This window comes from Centruroides vittatus, unplaced genomic scaffold (assembly GCF_030686945.1).
Source record: "Centruroides vittatus isolate TY-2023 unplaced genomic scaffold, ASM3068694v2 contig_3127, whole genome shotgun sequence".
In the NCBI taxonomy this organism is placed as follows: Eukaryota; Metazoa; Arthropoda; class Arachnida; order Scorpiones; family Buthidae; genus Centruroides; species Centruroides vittatus.
This window is the reverse complement of record NW_027122015.1, coordinates 424,573-445,624: the sequence shown is the minus strand read 5'-3', so window position 1 is coordinate 445,624 and position 21,052 is coordinate 424,573. Positions and strand designations below refer to the sequence as shown.

The 21,052-nt window shown below is 31.9% G+C and overlaps 1 protein-coding gene across 3 annotated transcripts in view; it reads left to right on the top strand.

Annotated features, from left to right (window-relative positions):
- Window positions 1–21,052, top strand: part of Gbeta13F (guanine nucleotide-binding protein subunit beta-1) — a 118,883-nt gene that overhangs the window by 84,828 nt on the left and 13,003 nt on the right. For all 3 annotated transcript variants that reach the window (XM_067267994.1, XM_067267996.1, XM_067267995.1), the window contains 4 exons: window positions 2,670–2,733; window positions 6,730–6,959; window positions 13,284–13,413; window positions 13,489–13,560. In XM_067267994.1, coding sequence (XP_067124095.1) covers window positions 2,670–2,733; window positions 6,730–6,959; window positions 13,284–13,413; window positions 13,489–13,560 — 496 coding nt within the window. The remainder of the gene's footprint in view (window positions 1–2,669; window positions 2,734–6,729; window positions 6,960–13,283; window positions 13,414–13,488; window positions 13,561–21,052) is intronic.

Below are 21,052 nucleotides of genomic sequence, written 5' to 3'. Positions count from 1 at the left end.
AAGCCTGTCATACTATAAGTATTGATGTTATTTGGATGTTTAATTATCGTATTTTTGTATTTTATTTTATTTTAGTCTATTTATTCTATTTTTGTAATATTTTCGTTATATTTGGTTTAGTTAATTCAATTTCAATATATTACATAAGTTCTAATTTATTATATTTAAATTTGAACCTGGTGTTCGAAGCGTTGTAGATTCGAACGTCTTTAACCTGATGATGGCCCATAGAATGGGTTGAAAACATTTGTTTAGCCGAATAAATGAACTTTCTCAGTAATAAGGTGTGTTGGTTTTATAATATTAAAGAGTCTGAGTGTAAGTAGGAGTATAAAAATAACTTAAAATTAAAGTAAAATTTGTTTATTTTTGGTCGTGTGTTCCCCTATCCCTATATACTCTGTTAAAATGACCTCGTTTAACACTGTTTCGCTTAGCACTTTGTTGTCTAGGAATGCATCCCCACGTTAAGCGGGGTCTTACTGTATATGTATTTTTTATTTTATTTTACACAATTTTGCTGACATTGGGGAAAGGCATCCTTAAACTTCCCAGTCATTTCATTCCTGATCTCTCCTTCATTTAACAAATCCCTGTTTAGACAGACTTTATCAGATTTAGTTTCTTTTGCATTGTTTGTTCATCTGATCAGTTTCTTTTGCATTTTTTGTCCATCTGGCTAAATCTCAGGAGTACTATAAAGATCAAAAAATTAAGCGAACTTTTCTATAAAATATTTTTTATAGATGTTATTAGTGAGGTTGAGACCAAAGTTTTAAACACAAGAACATGTACATCGGATGTTCAGTGCCGCCTTCCTGTAAGTCTAGAAGTTTGACAATGGCGTTTGGAAAGTCAGTGGAATCATGCTCGATGTTCCGAAATGCCATTGTCAAACTTCTAGGCTTACAGGAAGGATGTGCTGAACATTTGATGTACACGTTTTCGCATTTAAAACTTTGGCCTCAACCTTGCTATTATGTAATGGAACATTACATAATTTAATGGAAATCATTTCCATTACATAATATAACTTCCATCCAAATATTCAACTTGAATAAATGCAAAATCTGCTTAGCTATAGAAAAATATTAATAATAAATCGTATGTTTAATTAAACAACATTTTAATTAATAATTGGGCTAGGTAGATATTATCTGTAGCCCACTGAAGGTTTTTTGGGAATTCATAAATTTTGTATTTTGGGTTATCTAAAGAGCATAAAAGTACAGTGGAACCTCACTTAACAAGCATTTTGCATAACAAGCAAAATAAATTGTGAAAAAATGACTCGCTTAATGAGCAACATTTCACATAATGAGTGGCCAGGAGAGGAAAATTCCCAGATTGTGCGGACACTACTAAACTCGAGAACATATGTATTAAATTAAATAAATTGAAAATTGCAGCCCAGAATTGTGATGATGTAGCAATAAATAATTGCTCATTAAATTTATATTTTCAATAAAAGCATACATTTCTTTCTTTACATTATAGTGGAGTTTCAGTTTGGTTTGAAATGATGATTCAGAATAGCCAGAATTATTTAGAAATAGCAAAAAGAAGTATATGAATGCTGTTACTTATTTTTAAATTTAGAATTTCTTAAGTTTAAATCATACTGAATACTTTATATAACAAAATTTTTAACTTTACACATAATTAGCAAATTTTTTTAATGTGAGAATATTCTATTTCTGGAATATAATTTTATTGTGTTTTGGTCTACAATTTTAAATTGTAGGACAGACAACAGTGGAAATTTATAGGTCTACAATTTAAAATTACAGCAAATTGTCGTCTGTCTGTCTCTGTCTGTTCTTCCTTAGTCTTGAGAACAGAGTCAGTTAGATGAAAGGTTAGAGGGAGGATGATCTAATTAACTATATATGAACCTCTGGTGCAAATTCAAAAGTCACGTTATTTCTGTTCAAAAATTTCTTCTTAAAGGAGTTACATAGATGACTGGCATGATTCTATTGCTGACGGGAAAGATATGATGTACTGTACAGGGGCAAGACACTGATAATTTGAGGCGGCGCACATATATATTATAGTAAATAAATTCTAAAACATCTGATTAAAAATTTCAGCCCAGCAGTAATTATTTATTGTGACAATGTCACTATAAATAATACTCATTAGATAATGAATTTGTTTTTTTAATCATTAAATATTTTAATTTCTTGAATTGTTTTAAATTAATGAAGCTTATTGTATACAGTAACATCATGAATATTTTATATTTAATGTTCATTACAGCATAAAAATTATTTGTAGATATTAGATGTTACATTTGAGGAATCAATTGTTGATTTGTGTATAATTTTCAAGATAACATATATTCAAACCAACAAAGTTCTAAATATATAAAAACTCTATACCTTATCATAAAATTTTAATAGTAACAAATACTCTTGATTTAGTTTCAATTAGTAATTTTCAAACTTTTTCAAGCCATAGTTTCCTTGGTTTTGTAAACTTAAACCCAATGTCCTCTAATCCATTTTCCTTTGTATGAGAAAGTAACCAAATTGCACTGAAAGTACTCATTACTGTTAAAATTTTATGCTGGTAATTGTGTCTATGAAGATGTTACTTTTGTTACTTAAAATGAATTAATTATAATTTTCATAAGGAATGAATTTACTCAATATTTATCTTTTCAGACATCTTGTTTCTGCTTCTCAAGATGGTAAACTTATAGTATGGGACTCGTATTCAACAAATAAAGTAAGACACAAAATTTTTCATTATCATAGAATTAACTTTTTATAAATTATAATACTGTAATGTATTTGATATATAAGATGTGATTGTTCACTGTAAATCAATAAATATTGATATTTTTTAATGATTGCTTTTTAATAATTATGTTTTATTTTACTGCTGAAACCAAAATTATATTAACAAATAAATCATTGGAATGAGAGTCAATCTGTTTTTCTTTTGTCTTTTAAAACCAGTTAATGAATTATATAGTAGGATATAAAAATGGCTATACCTTAAGTCAGTGTTTTCCAACCTTTTTCATTGAGTGGCACCCTTGATTGAAAAATAAAAAATTGTGGCACCCTTGACCGTCGGTGGATCTAGAATCTGAACAAGGGGACTAATGGGAGAGATGAATTTTTTGCGAAAACGAATATTATGCACACTGCTGGGGTGGGGTCTGGGAAGGGGACACCCTCCCTGGGAAAAAAATTTTAAGCTAATATAAAAAAAACATTTTTTAAAGTCAATTCCTACTTAGGTCAACAAAGAAAAATTTTATTTAAGTTTCTTTTTATTAAATAATTACTAAGTTCGGTTTTTTTCTCCTCGCGCTGTGTATCGGTCGGAATGGGCATATTGCTGATGGGCGCCAAATATTAATTCATTAATTAATTAATGAATTAATATTGGAAAAAACTGTATTAACAAAGTGTCATCTACTACAAGTTTTAAAAAAAGTATTTGAACTTGAGTAGATGAATAGAAAGTATTTTATTAACGATTGAAAATTTGAACAAGATAAATAAATAAATAAATATAGGGAGAGTGTGAACTAATAGTAGGAATTGAATTTAAAAATTGACAGTTTGAAGTAGCATTTTAATGCAAAAATAGTGTTTCTGTGTGTTCAAAATCAAAATTTAAGTCCATTGAATTTTGTCTAAATACTGACAATGAGTTATCTTGAACTACACTTAAGTAAATTTCCAAGAAAATGCCTAAAGGTCCTAAACTTTGCGACACCCCAATCATGGCGCCATGGCACCCTAAGGTGCCGCGAAACCCCGGTTGAAAAATACTGCCTTAAGTACTACTGAGCTGTATTCCTTCCAGAAATTTTAAGAAAAATTAAACTAATATTTCAATAAAAGGGTTTTTTTAGAAGATCCATACTCTTTACACAGTGAAATTGCAATGTTATAGAAGAAAATGCATAGAGTCATAGGAAATATGGAGGTGTCTTGAGATATACAAGGGTTAGAGTAGTAGTAGTAATATGTGAATTTTAAAAACTATTTTTTATTCAAAACTTTGGCAGTTATAAGTCATTGTTCCTTCCATAAGCTGATGTGTTCCTAAATGTCTGGGAGGTGCTGGATTCCATCAGCCGATTGATTACTGATATTGACAATGGCCTTTTGGAATTTTTTTGTACTGATGGAAACTGTTTTATTCAAAAGGGTTTTTTCATTTTTGAAAAGAAGTTGTAATCATAAGGACTTTTTTCCAGGAAATACAGTGGATGTTCAATTCAACAAGTCTTTTGCAGGCATGCATGGTGTAAAAGACATGCTGAATTGATGAGCATTATTGTTCAGGATAATGGGTATATTGACGAAAGACTGAGAATACTTATGCTGGATTGTCTGTTAGAGGTAATGCTCCAGAAAGAAGATATAATAAATAGCATATACTTTTTAACCTTGGTTTACAGCTTGCATATAATTCTACATTTAGCATCATATGCAGCAGTCAGCATCACTTTTGATTTTGAAGTCTTCAGATGGAATTTTTTGTCCTGGGAGATTCCCTAATGGTTCCATTTTTTAGATAGCATTATTTGTAGGATTGCCCCAAGTCTCACCAAGTGCAATAATACAATGATTAATTTTTGATTAGTAATGTTGAAGATGACATAAGAAGTTTATTGCCACATCTGAACTTCTAGCTTGTGGAAAATTATCTTGCTGCAATCTTGTGCATAGTTTGCATTTCAAAACGTTTACCACCTATTGACTTGTAAAAGAGATGTCAAAAGCCTCATCTTAACAGGGTTAATATTTGGTGTTCTCAATTACACATTGTCCCTCTCACTTTTTTGGTCTTTTCTAAAGACTACCCATCAGGCTACAGTACAATATGGCAAAGCTTTTTGTCTGAAAATTCTTCAGAAAGTTCTACATTCTGTGGCAGTTGCCTTAAACATTTTTGCTTAGAACAACTTCAATTTTTATTCAAGCACATTTTTTATTTTGAGAATATTTTTAGAGCATTATGATAATAACTGAAATTTAACTGTTATTTTAATGGATTGTAACTTTATTTTGACGTCAAATTATTACTAAAAATAATATTAAATGAATACTTTGCTATGAATATAGAACTTAGCAACTTAGAATTTCTAGAGTGAAATTAAAAAGTGCTGCTAGTATTTCTTTTACAGCCTCAATATAAATGATCAAAAAAATAAGCACAAGAGATATAAAGGCTCGAATATTTAATAATGAGTGCACACAACATGATAATATGTGCCACCGTATTTTGTGACATGGTGACATTTATTGCCTTCAGCAGGAATGATCTTTTTTAAATGCATTTTGGAATATTCAAGAGGTTGTGTTAGCAGTTCTTTTGGAAGAAGACTCCAATCAATTCTGAACATTATCTCAAAACAAAAAAGCTTCATAAAAAATATTATATCAAGAAAAAAAGAGAACAGCTTGATGAAACATTGCTTTAACACAACTATGGCAGCAGAATCATTATGCAACTGAGGCGCATAGGCTATCACATTAGGGGTATGCTGGATAATTGAGAGATTAGTAAGTGTTTTGTACATTATTATTATTTTGAACATACCACATTACTTTCCTGCCTTCCACCAAAAATAATCAGTATCAAAAAGCAGCATGTCATATTATTCAATGCCTTTTGGCCCATACACACTACTAATCTGGTATCTCTCTGTTCAAGGAATGGCCAGATTAGCAACAGTTGGGTGTATCCTGTAAGTAAATAGTAAAACTACATTTTCATTTTTGCATTGTTTTAAAGTGAGAAAATCTTTTTAGAATATTTAAAAAAAATAAAATAGTTACATCTTTAAAATTACACTTCATATAACAAAGATTATGATGTTTTCACAAGTCCAAACTAGTGTTAATTAAACAATGAGATTATTTTTCCTTCTTCGTAACAACTGCTAAAAAAGTTGGAATTACATAAGTTTGATTTAGTTTTTGTGCATTTTTATAACATTATATTTTGTATTGCTTTATACGTAATAAAATGTTTCTAATTAACTGTTACATCAAAGGTAATGTTTTTACCTCGTGAGGAATACATAAAGAATTAAGACTAACTAAACAATCTGAAGCCAGAATATAATCTCAAGAACATTCATCTGTCAATAAATTAATGAGTAAAAAGACAGTTCTATATAATTCAGCAATTTGACATATGTGATAGGCTTTTTAATAGAATTTTCATTTTGATCAAACAATTTAAGTTTATATAACATTATTTTAATACATTATAAAATTATTTTTTTTAATAACAATATTAAAATTTGTATTTTCTTAGCATAAGGTTGCTGTTGAGAACAAATCACACAGGAACACTTTTAGTGGGCACTCAGTGCACGATACAGGGAATACTCACATCTTTTTTAATTTCTCCTATCTGGTCTAACTTTTTTTCTCTGTACATTTCATCAGAATTATTTCGCACCCTACAGCACATGTTGTTATACTATTCTAATCTGTATAAGGGTTCTTCTAGCTCCATTTACCTCCCCTTTTTTTCACCTATGTCTTCTCACGAGTTGTGTTGTTTTAACTGTCACTATAATCTCAGTACTGAAATTCATATCCGTTCCTAACAATAAACCAACCTTTTTCCACTAAAAGTGTTCCTGTGTGATTTGTTCTCAACAGCAACCTTATGTTAAGAAAATATATATAGTAAAGAGAACAGCAAGCAACCAAGATCTAATATTAAAATTCTTTGTTTTAGGTTCATGCCATCCCATTAAGATCAAGTTGGGTAATGACTTGTGCCTATGCACCATCAGGTAGCTATGTCGCTTGTGGTGGTTTGGACAATATTTGTTCTATCTATAGTTTAAAAACTAGAGAGGGAAATGTACGAGTTAGCAGAGAGCTACCTGGCCATACAGGTTATCTGTCTTGTTGCCGTTTTCTAGATGATAATCAAATAGTCACAAGCTCTGGTGATATGACCTGGTAAGTGAAAACAATTTGTCATTATCACTTTAATGTTTTTAATAAATATAAACACATTTTCCATATTTTGCATGTAATTTTTTTATTTCATAATTTTATTTTGTTTGATCCATAAATGTCGATAAGTTAAAAAAGAATAAAACATTGAAAAAATAACTCATAAAACTGACGCGCATGCGCCTTAACATATATAAAGATAAAACCAATTGGAAGAGCACCATAAGTGCATGTTACATATTTTTATATTTATATGTTAATGTAACATAATTTGAAAACACACGTAAAAAACATGTAGCGTATATTAAAATACATTTAAGAGATCGATGCACATGCATATTACTCTACAATGGAGGTGCGGGAAATGAAAGTAGAATTATTGATTGATTTTGTCGAAACCGTGTTGTGTTTGATTAGTGTGTACAGGCACGATGAACTTCGGTAATTTGAGGGTAGGGGAGTTGCATGGGGAAAGCAGCTTAGTGAAGAGGGTCTCCCAAATAAACAGCAAGCTGTCCTCCTCATAGCATCTGAGTATCGCCACCTGATTCCAAAGTGCTGTGTGGTGATGCTGTACCACCAATTTGGAAAGTTTGGTATCACAATTGCCTAGTGCGACTGAACGTTTGTGTTCAGATATGCAAACAGTCAGCATTCTGGCGGTTGCTGCACCTATATAATAAGTGTATATGTATAGTCTTGATATTGGGTTTTGCAGGGGAATGGAGTAGACACCAGATTTTTCCAGGGTAGAAAGAGCATCCCTATCATTACACAAGATTTGTCTCAGACTTGGGCATGGGGCTATGGGTAAGTGAAAGCCATTTTGCCTAAAAATCCGGCAAATCCGGGCTGTGAGGTAACCACAGTATGGGAGGGAGGGATGGAGTGTCGTCCAATCCCTTGGTCTGCCCAAGGTGGTAGCAGGAAAGAGAGACAGTTTAACACTGTTTTTGACATGGTTGTATTTAGCAGGACCTTATCCTGTCACGTGCACTGCTATGCGGATGGCCTCTAGCTCGGTGTTGATAAGATGTTGTGCTGAGGGTAGTAAGAAAGCCTGTCTGATTAAGGGAGCTATGGCCACATTAACGTACTGCTGTGGCTGGTATTATAGAGGGCATATTGTCAAACTTATGGTAGACGGAAAACTCCAAACCCACCTGGAATTTGTGGATGTGCAGATCAAAAAAGACGATTTTTTCCTCCAACTTCTTTTTCCCAAGTGAAGTTTATGGAGGAGTACACATTTGATAGGTGTTTTTCCAATATCTGGAAGGAGTCCTCCATGTCCTGCCACGCCAAAAGAACGTCATCCACATACCTTAAGAGATAAACCATGGCAATGGGGAACTTAAAGATTCTGTGTTCAAGCTGTCTTGCGACAACTTCTGTTAACACAGCTGACAGTGCCAAAACCATTGGCGCCCGCTGCTTTTGTAGGTAAACTCTTCCATTGAAACAGTAATAGTTATGCTCTGTAATGAAGAGCAAAGCTTCTTGAACCTCTAAAACGTGCTGCGCAGTGAAGCCCCTTTCCTGATAAGTATCACTGGCAAGCATCACTGCCTCAAAGTGTGGTACTGAAGGATATAATGCAACGACATCTATTTTATAGGTGTAGGTATCTGGAGTTGCAGGTTTGAGTGTTTCTTCAAACTGGACTTTTCCAGTTTTAAGAAACACTTCTTCACTCTCTTCCAGAATACTTTAAATTAATTTATTAAATTTAAACAATATAGCAACTTAATCATGTATTTTTAATCTAAATTATATATTATTACCATATTTTTGCAGAATGACCAGCATGCCGGCCTATCTGGTGAAGACCACAAAATCAAATATTTCCATATGGTAAAAACCAGCATGCCAGTTTATCACAGGGAATACCAGCATGCTAGTTTAAATGATATTATACATCCCCCTCTAGAGGGCACATTAAAAAACAAGTTTTTATTTTAAAACTGTGAAATTGTCAGCATTACATCAAAAAATATGCTTATATGTTTAATTTCTTCATTTTGTCTTTTTTTTTCTAATGACATAAAATAATCTTAGAATTCTGAAAATGCTTTTTATGTGTGTTTTATTGTTATTTGATTCAAAATGCAAAAATAAACACATTGAATTTAAGAAACTCACTGTAAATTATTTCATTTTACACTGATTAACACTGGCTTCCTGATTACATTGGCCAATTACCTAGGTTAAGGTGGTAGCCTACCACTCTGGGGGACCCAGGTTCAAATCCAGATGGATTGATAAATCCCAGGAATTTTTTAGGGATGGTCTGTCTAGATATGTCAGGCCTGATTCCTCACCACCCAGCTGCCCTATTGTTGGCCTGGCCAAACCCATAACGGGTTTGCTAAAAGAAGCCTTCTTAGTTCTCACAAGGTGGAAAGAGTTTTAAAAAAAAAAAAAAAGACAGCTTCCTGTGAAATTTGAGAGAAGGTGTTATTCTTGAGGTCAGGGTAGATGGTCTGTGTAGCCCACACTGACTACTACTAATGTCAATAAGTTGTAAATTGTTTTATTGTCTTGTAAATGAAAACTCTTCCTGATTTTAAGTTAGTCAAAGTACAATGTTATTTTATTGTACTTGGAAGAATGTTTTCTATAACATTTAATTAACAACTAGTTTTGTTAGATCTAATTAATTTTATATTCTAGTCGCAGTTTAACCGGCATGCTGGTCTTCTCCATTTTTATGCAGAATGTCGGTCATTCTGCAAAAATACAGTATAACACTGGTCAATATTCTATCATCTTACCTTTAATATCTTTTTGCTTATACCTCATTAGGTGTACTGTATATGTTTTTTTTATGCATATTGTTAAAGAAATTTCCAAATTGGTTTCTTCACAAATTCAACAATAATAATTGTGGTCTGATACTGTTACTTGTATTAGTTGAATAGTAATGGCTTCCATTTTTTTATATCTGATGATTGAATTTGAAGGCAATAATATATGTATTGTACAATAGTCTTTTGTAAACCCATGCACTTACTAGTGTTGCAAATTTTACTTGCTTGTTGAAATAATTACAAAAAGTATTCTTCTTAAGAAATTATATTTTAGAATTAGTGTTTAATTTTAGTTTTACTTAGTAAATTTCTGTCTAGGAAGATTTAATGCTTTGACTGATTTTGGATTTTATATTTAGCATATACTGTTGAAATAATATGCAATAAAACAAATACAGTAAGACCCTACTTAACACAGAGGATGCATTCCTAGATGACAAAGTACTAAGTGAAACAGCATTAAATGAGGTCATTTTAACATAGAGTAAATAGGAAAAAGGGAACACTCGACCACAAATAAACAAATTTTACTATAATTTTATATTATTATGCAAATTAGTATAAAAATAACTTATGTTAAATAACACATAAACATACGCACACAGAAATGTAAAGTTCATATTTTGTTATGAAAGTCCTGGATCTTCTGAAATTCTTGTTTTTTTGCCATAAAGTTGTATAGTTTCATTTATCCCTTTTTCTCTGTCCTAAGCAAATGTCTGTAGCAGAAGATTGCATCCAAAACACCTTATTTCACTTTTGCACACCTTTGAAAATCTGTATCATTCGTTACAATTTGATCAACAATTTCGGTTATTGTTACCAAACTTTTACTAAGAAAATCTGTAGAGAAATTCTTTGGGGTTCTTTGTTTTCAGAATCTCTATTTTCCAGTTCTACACGAATTCCTTGTTCTGCCAATTCTTGAAGGTTGTCATTGGTAAGACTCTTAACAGAAACTGCAGTAACTCCAAATATCCTGCTCATCTACATCTCCTAGTCCTGTTGTATCAATTAGGTTGACAATTTGGTCAACCTAAAGATACAACAATAGGCTCTTCTCATTGAGAATTCTTGGATACCTTCAGCCATAACTTCTTCCACTCTCCGTTCATGTGTGTTTATCAGTTAATTCTTGCCAAGTGAAGTCGATATTTCCAATGGCATTCATAACGTTATATTTTTTCCAAAATTGCACAAAACAAACATAGATTTAAGGAAAGAACAGTGCTATGATGAATTGCCACCTTTTGCTGATTGGTTTATGTTTGGGAATAATTGTATTATATACAAATCAATGAAATGCTGCGACAATTTAAATCGGTGTAAATTTTGAGCATTTTTTAGGCTTTGAGCAGACTGCATTATATTGAATCAACGTTAATCAAGGCAGCATTAAGTGGAGTCTTACTGTAATATGGGCTCAGATACATACATACAAGTAATACAGTAAATTGTTTAATCTGCTATATTACCTAGCATAACACAATGCAATCTGGCAAATTATTTGGTATTAATTAATTAATTAGGCTATTCAGTTATATTTGCAATAAAATCACTTATTTCTTGTACTAGAGGAGACTAATAATAATATATGTTTCTCTGTTCTAATTTTGTGTAACTTTGTAGAACAAACCATATTTATATCCTCTCACTGAATAATCAGCTTCTGTCACCTTTGGCCAAAAATTGTTCCTTCAGTAAAATAATCAGCTTAGACCAAAATCAGACTGAAGGTTCCCCAAAAGCAAAGGTTCATTTAATGTGTAATTGACTAATTGCTATTGCTTACACACAGATGATAGTGGCAACAGCCAACAGATAGCTGCATCATCTTTACTGCCCTTTGATGCATTTCAATATTGTGTTAATAAAATAAAAAAATTATTACTTCTAATTTTAATCATGATTGTTTATGTAAGTATTAGACTTCATTTATTTGTTCTTATATCTATTGTGAGATCCCGGGGAAGTAAGAGGGAGTCGTACCTTCCGTTCCAGCGACTCACTTGTCAAGGATGGCTGTTACGTCGACGGCGCGTTACGGCGAGTGGATGAGGAGGAAGGATGGGGTCGACAATAAGGCGAAGCCGACAGTCAAGAAAGACACCATTTTATAACAAAACAAGATTTATTAAAAGCTAAACGAACTAAACTACACTTCTACCCTCGTATACAAAAAGGGGCCGGAGAGAGAGAGTTTACAATTATTTTTCATACCTCTTAACAAGTCCGTAATAGACGGAGTTCGTAATGGACGAATATTCTCTCAGAGGTGACGATGATGTTCGGGATGACAGAGAATCAGTTAATGGGACGATGGCACGTAGAATCTTAGAATTCGTAGACTGGACAATGGCACTTAAAAACTGAAGAAACTTAGAAACTTTCGGGTTCGGTCGACGGCGTAGTGCACTTCGTAAAGGAGAGACGATCGGAGAGCCCTTTAGGGGGGGGAAGCGTCTTTTATAAGTTTTTCTTGACGGGAAAACCTGTCACGTGATCGATAACGGATCGCAATTTGGGCCATAGGTGTTCCCGGACTTTAAATAAACGACTAGCTCGGACGCTAACTGTAAACCATCGTGCAAGATGATCTACCTGCATCCGAGGGAATAACGGCTTGTTGATAGTTAGGGGGCGATCGTTGCCCGTCGAGGGTCAACAATTTCCCGGGTATGGAATGTTGTTGATTAAGTTGTTTATAACTGGAGTGAAATAATTCAGAAAGTTTTTTGTTCATAACAGCCAGATTTCACACTATGTTATGATGATATTAGGCATGATTTTTCATAAAGATAAAGAAATACTGATACCTTAAACAAAATGAATGTTGTGCTTGTACCTTAAACTTCAAAATCTCAAACAAAAGACATGGGAAAATCTTTTGACTTGCAGGATTTGCCACCATCATCTGAATGAACATGTTTAGAAGATTTTCCTCCCTTTGATGAAAATCTGAAATCTTGTTTAAAAGAACCTTTGCTTACTAGGAATGCCAGCATCTTTTATCACTGGATTTCAAGTCCTTATTACTATTTTGAAAAAAAGGAGCCAAAACATATCTACTCCTCTGACTAGCATTATGAGTGAACAGTTATTCAGTGCTTCTGTACAACTTTACAATGAGAAGAGCTAATTTGTGGCCAGAATGTCAATGTCAAGAAATCTTTTTATATGTATAGTGGGTGTACATATAAAAACCCACTATTGTCATTTTGACTGTATAATTTTGACAATTTATAGTCAAAATGACGTATAAATTGTGTGTGTATAAATACACAATTTATACATCATTTTAACTGTATGTATAAATACATAATTTTTACATATTTTAAGATTTTTATTTACTTTATATTAACAAAATACATAAATTACAAGTATAATACTGAGTTTCTGCTTTATTAATTGTAATAGAAACTCTGTATTATAATTTGATTTTGTTGTCACTACAATTATTCAATGTCATGTTTTTTCAACTATTAGTTGAAAATTAGTGTGTTTTTTAATTTAACAGTGCACTTTGGGATATAGAAACTGGTCAGCAATGTACATCATTTACTGGACATACTGGTGATGTAATGTCTTTATCTGTAGCTCCAGATTTGAGAACATTTGTTTCAGGAGCCTGTGATGCTGCTGCAAAGGTATTATCATAATCATTATTATTGTAATTATAGTCTTCAATGACTTTTCTTTATTTAAATGTGTTTTACTTACAGCTTTGGGACATCAGAGATGGAATGTGCAAGCAAACATTTCCTGGTCATGAATCTGATATCAATGCAGTGACCGTAAGTATTTTAGATACTAAAAAGTTAATTATTTCTTAACAATTATTGAAAAACATTAAAAATTGAATTAAGTTTCATAGAATCAAAAATGCGTTTGTTATACTAGGATTACAAACACTTTTGTTATATTAGTTAGAAAACTTGAAGATTGTTAATGTTTAATTATATGAAAGTTATTACTCTATTATTGAATCACAGTGCTTTATATATCATATCACAGATTGAGTTAGTTTTATATATATAGAAATGGTAGTATATAATTAGTACTTTGTACTTTTCTATAAACATATTATTGTAGTCATTGCCTGGAGGTTGAATTAATTGTGTGTAAAGTACTATTTTTAGTATCTTAAGAAACCGACATTAACTGCGGCCGGTAAAACTTCCGTTAACCTAACGGGTACTTTACGCGGATTTGAGATTAGTTTGCCAGGCCTGGGCTTTTACGTGTGCACCGAAAAAATTAGTAAGAATAACGACAAATATCAAGTCAAAGTAAAAGTTTCAAATATATTTAATTAGTAAATAGAATTTACTATGTACAATTGTCTATAATCCAAAACAAAATTTATTAACGAAAATCAACAAGTCAACCCGACAATAAAACTCAGCTACTTAGCTTAACTTAATCTTAATTCCCCTTTGAAAATTCGACAAATCAAATACTTAGGAACTATGAACAAAATCTCTTATGAACTAAATGTCTATCTGTCACCTCACTATACTAGGAAACTATTTCCTCAATCCTTTCGTTATCGTCAAATCGAATTCCTCTTTAACACCTTGGATTGCCTAATTCTCAATCTGGACTTCGACCAGGAATCGCCTCGCTCTGGAAATCACCTCATTCTTCTTCGGTTAGCGTACTGGTTTTATGCTGTGAGGGGACGTCACAATTCAGCTGGGTTACTCCCCTTATTTACATACTTAGTTTTCTAACATTAAGTTTCTTTCTGGCAGCTTTAATTTTCCGACAAAATTTTATAAACCATTTACAAAGTATTTAGCACAATTTTCTGGGATGTTATGACGGTTTAGTAAGTATTTCTTTGCTAGTGAGTGTGGGGATTCCCCCCTCCATTTTTTTTTCTGCAGACTGTATATTTCCGCTGGGCAGCACAAGTGTGCAAGATTTTTTTCCTACAGCGCTCGTTCTTTTGTGAGTTGGTTTATCTTCTTTTTTCGTTACTAATAAGAGAGTGGTGGGGAACCTTTGTCCTAAATAAACATAAGCCCCAAACAAAATATAATAAAACGAAAAAATAATAAAAAAATAAAAATAACGTTTGGACTCAGTTCCTTACACGTGTATAGTTAGGTGGAAGGTAGATGCTAAAAATGTTACTTCTTACCAGGTGTTCTGCTTTCAGATGTGCAGAACAGTTGTCTAAAATAAGTGTTACCCTATAGTTATGGTTCAGGCCAATAGGATCATAGTGAGCTCTTGCTTTGGAAACAAAATAATTTTCAATCCAATCCAATCCAATGTAATGTCAGTTATCCATCCTTTTTGTTGACACAGTATGTCATCAGATAGTGTCAGACCTTGAAAGCCTTGGGTGTAAAATTTTAGTGATGACCTTCAATTTATACCTGTGCATTCCTGTAGCATTAGAGCAGCCCAATACAGTGACACAATCTTTGATGCTTTATAATTTGTTGGTAATTCTGCATCTTCAATTATCAGAGTTTGTCTTGATGTATATATCCAGTACAATGCTGTATCAACTGCATTGTAGACCTGCTCGGGACTTGATTTTTCATTTGAAACTAAGAGAACGTCTGAACAAATTTAGCAGCTGTTTTGTTGTCTGCTTAATGTTTTTCACCCATAATGCAGGAAACTTGCAACGTTGATCCTTGAAATGCTATAGCCAACCTTTTCTATAATCAAATTAATCTAGTCTTAGTTAGTCGTGAAAAATTTTTTTGTTCTATCGCTAGATCTCCAGACAGCTCAACACCTTCACTTATACATGGCCTAATCAATTTCATCAGAACTTGATCTAGTTCTGAATTTTTTTTCTGTCCTTCGTTGTTCTTCTTTTACACATCTATTTTTTTGAATCACTATTAACAAAGAAACTGAGTAATTTTTCTTTGTCTAAAAGCCAATACTGTATAACTCACACAAAGTTTTCCCAGACACACCAGAGTTTCTTCACAAGTTAATCTTATCTTTCATGGACAATTTATGATGTTTGCACTTCATGCAATGAGAAGCATTTGTTTTATTAATTGGTACCAAGGCTGGAGCTAAAAGTGAGAAGATTATAATAATAAATGGAGAAAAACAATTAGAATAATTTATATGTAAATGGTGGCAAGTAGTGCCTTTAGCATTGCCAGATTGTAAAAAGCTGTTCATTGTATATAACTAAGGCAACCCAAAAGCAGATAAAGCAATATCTGAATCCAACCGTGGGTTACTTACTGAAACCATGAAACGAGTGCATACCACACCACTTCCAATTATTATGTAAAAGTTAAGCAATAAAGCAGAATAAAGTAAAAATTTTTGAATAGATCAGGATAAAGCATAATTAAGGAACTTGTCAAGATAACCATGTTTTTTCTATAAGTAGTAAACCTTTAAAACAGCAAGACACGGTTTCCATATTCTATTCTGTGGGAATACCCTTGCACATATTTTGTCACAAAGTGTTTCCAAAAGTGAATGAAATCTAATTTAAAACTATCTTTGGGTGAAAACTTGCCTAGTGAAAGCTTCTTGTGCAGGATTCTCCCCAATATTGGAAACAAAGATTTAGACACTACTGCACAAATGTGTTAAGATGCTGACATTCTGCTAATACTACTGTAGATGAGTCAGTCTGTGTGAAAAATAGGAAAATTGTAAATACATAATACATTGGTTGTGTGCCTTGAACCTACAAACCATCCTGTTTAGTGTGATCACAGATTGTAAAGAAGTGCAACAGTGATATCATTGTCAAAGAAGTGTTTGCATCTCTCAAACTTTTGAATGTTGAGAGATAATTTTGTTGGACTTTAGACAGACTCATTTCATACATGAATGCTACTGCTTTGAAACTTATGCCAGTGTTCACAAGATTGTTCCACATGACTTGCTGGGCACATGTTACATATTTAGTCACTGTAGAAGTGCACACTAAGAACAGCATCTTGAATGTTTCATCTCGGGTGAAGGCAGCTCTAGTAAAAGGCAGCAAACAGAAGGCATTCATTGCAGATAGCTCTATCTACTCTTTGGCACTGCCATCTGTACCAGTTATTACTCTCAGATAGGGGACGTGGCTAGAAGCAATTGTGTATTATCATAAGAGGTGGGATGCTATAGTGACATAGATTAGAGAAAATCAGACTATGGAAGAAGTTGCATTACAAGAACTCTTGAGACTTACTTGATCAGTCCAAACTTGAACAGCTACATAATTGCCAAACTGAAGCCTTATGCAACTTGATCAAGAAACTAGAGTCACAGCCTGGCTCTAAATCCAGTGTTATAGGAAGTGATATTTGACAAAATCTTGAGGTATTCAGAAACTGTTGGTACCACTCCATGGTATGGGTTTGAAACTACAACTTTAACTATATGGCAAACATAAAGCATGGCAGTTCTGAAAGAGCTTGAAGTCCTAGATCCAAATCATAACCATGCACCAAGTAATGGACAGTATAACTTTTCAATTATGCAGTTCTCCAAAAAAGTGGTACTGAAGGAAGAGATGCATATTACAATGCTTTGATTAATAATGAAAACAAAAGTGTGCAATGATATAATAAATTTCTGGAAGTGCACTATCAGGAAAATCCAGATTTTGAGTCAGTTGGCATTAAAAGCTCTATATTTCAACATTACAGCTGGAAATGCTATCTAAAATCCACACCTTGTGTAAATCTCCAGCAAGCAGAATTTGTATAAACAAATGTTTTTTTGTTTATTTTATAACCTGAAGCAGGTTATAAATTTGCTTTAGGTTATAAAATAAACTGAAAACGTTTGTTATACAAATTCTGCTTGCTGGAGATTTATATAAAATATGTATTTTATTACTATTAAAAGTTCTGTCAGTCCCTGCTAGCAGTGTGGATGTGGAGAGGAGTTTTTCTACCCTGAACCATCATCTCTCACCAAAGAGATCATCATTTACCAAGGAAAATTTGGACATTCATATTTGTATCATGTTCATTTAAAACAGATTTTATTTTTTAAATAAAGCAGATTGTGGGTTGCCTTATATATAACTAAAAATTGTTGTTATTTATTGCTTATGGCTTAAACCCAAGCTTAAACTTTAAAAACTAAAGATATTTTTGTTGTTATCCCTTTAAAGTTTAAGCCATAAGCAATAAATAACACTATATCCACACCATTATATTTTATGAAAAAGTTATTGTATTTTATTACATATGTTATTGCAATGTTATAACTTCTTTTTAACTATATAGAAAAATACAAAATTTGAAAAAAATTCTATTAGTAAAAAATAAGTATAAAACAAAACAAACTTAAGATTTTGAGATTATTCTCTTTCATTAAAATCTTCATATATAAGGTAATTTTGTCTTCAGCATATTCTTGATTCTGCACTTCAGTCATATTTCATGTAATAATCATGTGATAAAATCTTTTAACTTAATTGTGGATTAATAAGTGCTCATCTATTGATACAGGTTTACATTTAATATGAATAATCCAAAGATGAGCTACATTTCAGAGATTATGATGATGATGATGATGATGATGATTGTTTGATGATATTGATATTAAATTCAGTATTTTGAATTTAAAAATGTTTCCTCAATTTCTCAATAGATTTGATAGTAATCAACATTTGTGGAAACAACAAATTATGAAAAGTTAAATACTTATGTTTTGCTGATTGGGATGCAGTTAAAAATTGCTGACCTATAAATTTCCACTGACATTTGTCTGTTTTTCCTTAATCTCAAGAATGCTGTTAGATAGCTGGAAGCTGGGACCAGATATGAAAGCTTAAGGGCAGGAGGCCAGAAGTTTGTATATTCTAATTGGAAAGCCAGTTGGAATATATGAAATTCTGATCTAGACAGGAAGTCAAGTGATTTCAATTCAAAAATTTTTCCTGGAATGGAATTTCATAGATGATTGGCATGACTATTGTTATCAGGAAAAGTGTGATGTACTGGGGCAAGCCACTAATTTGAGATTGACAACATATATTTTAAATTAAATAAATTAAAAATTGCAGCCCAGCATTGTGACGAATTGTAGTTCATATTTCCTTAATTTTTGATTGACAATTACTAATTTTTAATATTTGTAAAACATTTTTTTTTTTTTTTGTTTTATATTAAGAATATATTTTATTTTATTTATTTTTTGAAGTATAATAAATTTATTTTTACATGTTAACATTATATTAAACCTGTTAACTATTATGAGATAACACTAAATTACAGTCAAACTTCTATATAATAAAGTTGCTAAATCCTGAAAAAATTTACTACGGGGAAATTTTGTTATACAGAAATAACACTTTTTGGTAAATAAACTATTATTTTAATGTAATTTTTTCATTATTTTACATAAATTAATGTAAACATAATATACAGCATTAAAGTAAGAGAAATGTAATTTTAATTTTAAATAAGTTTACATTTGGTGTTAAAATACTTACAGATTAGTTTAACTACATTTTCATTAAAAAAAAAATATTGTACAGAACAATTAAAAAATGTTCTCTCTTTGTATATGCTTCCCGCCTGTTAAGAGCATTAAAACTGCTTCATCTACCTTGACATAAACATTGGTTTTATCATGTTTTTCTGTAGGTCTTACATCATCAGCTAATTTCAAAAGTCATTTGTAGTTTTTTATTATATTGGTAATCCACTCACAAGAATTACAAGCTTTGCTGCAATGCTTTTTGAACCTTTATTAATGTTCAGCAACACATTAATTTTTTTAGTAATGTTTAACACTTTTGCTTTGACATTTTTGTATTACAGTATACAACCGTCCACTCTCAACCTGAAGTTAAAATAAAATTGAAAAGTTTCATTTCACTTTCTAATGTTTCTAAGAACTCCAAAGAAAATTTCATAAATTTGTCTATTAAAGTTTACATAGCATTTAATACTGTAAAACCAATTTGGTGTGACTCATCTCAGCCACCTCCACAAGTAAGACTTCTTTCTCAGTTTAATACTATACTGTATGATGATAAACGTCATCAATATTAATATTCATTATACAGGCTGTCCTGATTTTACAACTGGGATGTGTTCCCAGAGGAAGCAGCATAAATGAAATCAGCACAAAATTAATCCATTGTATTGTATTATGAATAGAAATGCATTCCAGGTCATCCAAAAATTTATAGAGTACAGTAATTTTTTTCAATATAAGCATGTTAATTACAAGTTACAGTATTACTAAGAAATGCTGTAACTCTTAAACATTTACAATTAATGAATCGTTTAGTCCAAATTCCTGCACTGACAGATAATTTAATCTCTCTCTCTCTCTCCTTTACAGCTAGTAGCCATTTGGGGATTACATGATGGTTTTAAAAGCTAACAATCATTATTTCTCACACCCGGGCCATGGTTTTATTAAGGGTTTACAGATTGATACCTGAAATTGAACTTAAATTCAAACTTGACCCAGATGGAGTAACCGACTTTTAATGATTAAAATTCTTAGAATTTTAAAAATTTAAAAAAAAAAAAAAAAAAAAAAATGTTATAGAGAAATTCACTAAGTAGAAGTTTGTAATATAGAAATTTGACTGTGTATCATATCTAACAAAGGCTACCCTCTTGCTTTAAAATATAGAAATTTATAAGATATCTTACAAATAATGCAATTATTTTTATTATAATAAATTATGAAGCAAAGAAACATCAGAAAACTAATATAGACCAAATTTCACTTTTAGTAAATCCTACTTTATTTTATTTTGCTTTACTATTTTGTAGTAGATTTTGCATTATCTTGATTTGTCTATTAATTAATTAACCTATTGTGTGGTGAATATTTTCTCCATCGCGTGTTGCTCCGCATTGAATTTTTTCGATGTTAAGCCTAACGCAATCACACATTTTAGAAAAATGATAATTGTGGCTATTGTATCATTCCAAATTACTTTATATTTTGCACACAGAAAATAGATGTATTAATAAATGTAAAAGAAAAAATTTATTTTAGAAATTACTTCTAGTATGGTAAATTTCAAAGCAAGGAACAATGCATAGTGGAACGGAACATCCACACTGGTAACATGATTCCACTCGCTTTTTGCTTGCTGAACAGACTTTACACACCCTAGTTGGGTGTTTTTTCTTATTTGTTGCTGGTATGTGGCTGGGAAAATGCCGTTCAGATAAACATAACAGATTTCCATGTGATGGTTGACTGCGGCTGGTTACATGTCTGCTTGTGTGAAACTTTTCCATCACTTCTCTAATAACAGACATCCAAAAATCAAGAAATGATATCTGTCTTTTTGTATGTCGGCAATAC